At 63.3% G+C, this 3,925-nt stretch overlaps 1 protein-coding gene across 1 annotated transcript; it reads right to left on the bottom strand.

Annotated features, from left to right (window-relative positions):
- LOC136468757 (uncharacterized) lies at positions 1-3,205 on the bottom strand. Its single transcript, XM_066467209.1, has 4 exons — positions 3,062-3,205; positions 2,245-2,775; positions 1,624-2,053; positions 1-443 (listed from the first exon to the last, which is right to left on the bottom strand). Exons 1-4 carry the CDS (start codon positions 3,203-3,205, stop codon positions 1-3), a joined length of 1,548 nt encoding a protein of 515 aa, XP_066323306.1.
- Positions 3,206-3,925: the final 720 nt, after the last annotated feature.

Here is a 3,925-nt window from a genome sequence, read left to right as displayed (position 1 = left end):
TCAAAACTCAGGGTTGCCAACGTCGGCGGTTGGCGTAGGAGGAACCACCTCCTCTTCGAACAACCTGGCCAGTGCCATGACAGGGGCCTCAGCCGCCTCCACCAGCTTCATGACCTCCTCCTCAGCCTTCTCATCATCCTCAGCCACGACATAACCATCGCTGACGGCCTCGAGGTCGATGCCGACGTAGTGCAAGGAGACGATGGCCAGGGTGCGCTTGATGCCCGTATGCAGCGCCCCCCAGAGCCGCTCATGGACTCGACCGCTCAACGCGATCAAGCGGCTCCCGAGGGAGCTGCCCAACTCGACCCCCTCGACCTCCAGGGCCTCACAGGAGGTACAAGCAGCGCTCCGCAGCGCGTTGTGCTCCTGGATCTCGGCCTCGGGCACCGCCTGCACTGTGACGGAGGCCTCAGCTGCCCGGGAGGCCTCCTTCTCCAACCCTGCGCCAAGACAAGCAGGATGGGGTCAAGCACGAAAGAAAACAAGCCGAACAGGGGCGCCAGCCTATGAGACTCACCCTCGGTTTTCTCCCTCCAATTTTGGACCTTGACCCGAGAGGCCTCATTCGCCCTGGAAGCCTCCCTCTCCAGCTCTGCGTCACATCGAGGAGTTAGGGGTCAAACACAAGAAAAACAAATAAAACAAGGGGCGTGGCTCAACAGGACTCACCCTCGGCCTTTTCCTTCTAGGCTAAGGCCTCGGCCACCTTGACGGCCTCCGCTAGGGCACCTTTCGTCAGTAGGTGCGCGCCCTGCTCCGCCTCCAGCTGCTCGGTGAGGGCCTTGGCAGAGGCTGCCTCTTGTTCGGCCCAGGACCTGAAGGTGTCCCGCTCGCCGGCCACCTGGGTCAGCTCCTCCTCTAGCTCCTTGATCCGCGCCGCCAAAGGGGCGGCCTGCTCCTAAGCCGTGGCTGCCTCGGCCTTCATGTCAGCACAGCGAAGGTGGAGGTCCTCCACCTCCACACTCCGCGCCGATAGAAGCTCATTAGCATTGGCGAGCAGGTCCTTCTACTACCGGAGCTAGTCCCAGACGTCCCTCTCCCGCTGGAGGAACATCGACTTCTCGAGGGACCGGGCCTCGAGCTCCTGTATAGGCAGAACAAACGTCAAGCACTGCGAGAAAACTCGGGAAAAAGACGACACAGCACGAGAAAAGAAAGCGCGTACCTAGGCAATGCCGGGCAGGTTGTCAGCCACAACGGACAGCACTATCCGCAGTGACCGCTCCGCCAGCCGGCGGAATTGCTCGAGGGAGCCCCAGTGCCCCCCTCATCCGCGTCCTCGAGGGCGAACAGAGGCTCCCCCTCAGGGTCGTCTCGGCTCCGCCACAAGACACGTGGGCTATCCCACCCGTGGGGCTCGGGTTGTACCCGGATGAGGGCCGAGCTCCCCTTGCCAGAAGTCAGAGTTGGCTATTCCGTGGTGCTGGCTGCCTCGGCGTCTGCCACCTCCTTCCCCCGAGAAGTATCGTCAGAGGAGATTGAATGAACCTCCACCTCCTAGGCGCTCTCCTACGATGGCGGCGGGTCTTGGACCAGGGGGCGGTACCGAAGCTTGCCCCGCCTCCGTCTCCGTATCCTAGGCTGCCGGCTCTGCTGCGCCCAAGCCGGCCTCCGCTGCACCCAAGCCGCCCTTCGCCACCTTGGCCTCGGTGGTCCTAGGAGCCTCGGCGTCCGCCACCTCAGCTTCGGAAGCCCTAGAAGCCCCGGCCTCCGCCACCTCGGCTTCGGAAGCCCTGGAAGCCCCGGTCGCCGCCACCTCGGCCTCGGAGGTCCTAGGGGCCTCGGCCTCGCCCTCGGTTGCCTCGGTGATTGAAGGCGCCTCGACTTCACCTGACTCGAGGGCCCCGGCCTCGCAGGGCATAGGCGCCTCCTCCCCCGCCTGCTTCGTGGCTGCCTCGATAGCCTCTCCTTGGGCAACCAGCTCCTTCAGGTCGGCCCTAGCTGATGCTGTGCCATGCTGTATGGTGGCCTGCGCATCCACCACCCATCGGGCGGTGGAGCTGGTGCTCACCTTGAGCGCCTTAAGTGGCACCAGGGCGGGCGCTTCCGCCTAACGCTTTCAGCTGAAGACAAAACACTCATGAGGTCAACGTATGACCAAAGAATGAGTGGGAGATGCTGCAAACTCCACTAACAAAACACTTACCTCAAACGGGGAAGCAATAGCTTCCGCACCGCGTCCCTCGTCCTCGGCAATGGCGGTGGTGGTGGTGGTGGCACGGCCCTCGTGTCCACCAGTACCGGTCGACCCTCGCTGGACTCCAACACCCCCTCGGCCCTCTGCGGAGGCGGTTGGGTCGCCCCCGCCGTCGCCCGCTCCACCTCCGCCGTTGAGCCCATCGGGCTGACGGTGCGCTTCCCCGACGCCCGTGTCTCGGGCATGTTGGCCTCGGCCCTGGGGCGGGCGATCGCCAGCCCTAAGGCGCCCTCTCCTCCTCCTCCTAGAGACGCTAGGCCGCTCGCTGATGCCCCAGGCGCCGTCTCCCTGACGTCAGGGAGATGGTCTAGGGGACCCCACCCTGCCTCGCTCTCATCGTCATCGCTTGAAGAATCCATCGATGACGATGATGGAGATGTCTCCTCCAGGAGACCATCGTGCCTCTGTTGTCGACGTCGTTTCTCCAGCTCATCGTGCTCGAGGCTCTTCCTCTTGCGCCTTGCCTCCTCGGCGTCCTTCCGCTCCTTATACGCCTCGGCGTGCGCCCTGTTCTCCGCTCGCCGCTCTACGTCCTCAGGAACGTGCGGCGGGGAAGCTCGCACATCCCTCATCCCCTATAGGAACGACAAACACAAATAAGGGAACAGATTGAAAACGTAAGGAGCAAGGAGGCCTCGGGGGCCGCAGCAACGCGTGACTCACCAGAGAGATGTACCTCCGCGACGGGCGCATCGGGAAGGGGGTCAGATCACTGCTCCTCTGCCGCCCCTCCATCGTCTCTCTCACCCGACACAGAATCTCCTCGTCAGAAAGGGCGACGACGGACAACTAGATGCCGTAGATCGGCTCACCCGGTGTCATCTCGAATAAGCGTTGCCGCCGAGCCATCAGCGACAGCACCCTCCGATGGTGGAAGGTCGCCACAACCATGGCCGCCGTAAGGCCACGGCTGCGTAGCCTCTCCAGCGCCCTCAGGAGCGGCTGTAGCTTGCACTGATCAGCCAATGGGACACCATACCTCCACCTCTTCGGCTGGCTCTCCATGACCCGTCCGGTATAGGGGGGAAGCCTACCGTCATCATTGCGGAGGTAGAACCAGCTGTTGTACCAGCGACGGTTGGACGACGCAAGCTGGGCCAGGATGTAGAAGGGCTACCGGTCTTGGCACACTTGGAGAGTGCAGCCGCCGGCCCTCAACGCCTTCCATGTGCCCATCGTGCCCGCTGCTTGGTGGTGAGCCCCGCCCGAAAGAAGTGGAGCCACAGCTCCCAGTGGGGGGCAATGCCCAGGTACCCCTCGCAGACGGCGATGAAGATGGCCGCCTGCGTGATGGAGTTGGGGTTGAAGTCGTGGAGCTCCACGCCATAGTAATGCGGGAGCGCCCGCATGAACCGGTCCGCTGGCAAGCTAAGGCCACGCTCATGGAAGGCCACGAAGCTCATGATGTAGCCATCGCGTGGCCTTGGCTCCGACTCATTCCCTGGAGCAATCCACTCCGGTCTATTGGGGACCGGGCGGAGGAGACCGTCGTCGACGAGCGACTGTAGCGTCGCCGCGGACACGTCGGACGGACCCCAAGGATCCGCCTAGAGGACAACAGCACCGCCGGCCATGGGTGCGGTGCAGAATGTGGCTACGGTAGTAAGGCGTGCTCTCGCTATCTCTCTCTCTCCCTCTCTCATTTCCTCCCCCTTCTCCCTTCTTCTCCTCGGCGCTCTCTTCCTCTGTTCTTAGCAACTGCTTGAGGGCAGAAAGGGTGAACGC

This window comes from Miscanthus floridulus, chromosome 8 (assembly GCF_019320115.1).
Source record: "Miscanthus floridulus cultivar M001 chromosome 8, ASM1932011v1, whole genome shotgun sequence".
NCBI lineage: Eukaryota > Viridiplantae > Streptophyta > Magnoliopsida > Poales > Poaceae > Miscanthus > Miscanthus floridulus.
The sequence above is the reverse complement of the archived record's forward strand: the minus strand, read 5'-3'. Positions and strand labels throughout refer to the sequence as shown.

What these genes read in the sequence shown, in the direction of transcription:
- LOC136468757 (XM_066467209.1), bottom strand. Translation starts at nt 3,205, where the DNA reads ATGGAGAGCCAGCCGAAGAGGTGGAGGTATGGTGTCCCATTGGCTGAT. An exon ending in CGACCTTCCACCATCGGAGG is followed by an intron (nt 2,776 to 3,061) that starts GTGCTGTCGCTG and finishes TCGTTCCTATAG; the next exon opens with GGGATGAGGGATGTGCGAGC. An exon ending in GGTGGCGAAGGGCGGCTTGG is followed by an intron (nt 444 to 1,623) that starts GTGCAGCGGAGG and finishes GTCTTGGCGCAG; the next exon opens with GGTTGGAGAAGGAGGCCTCC.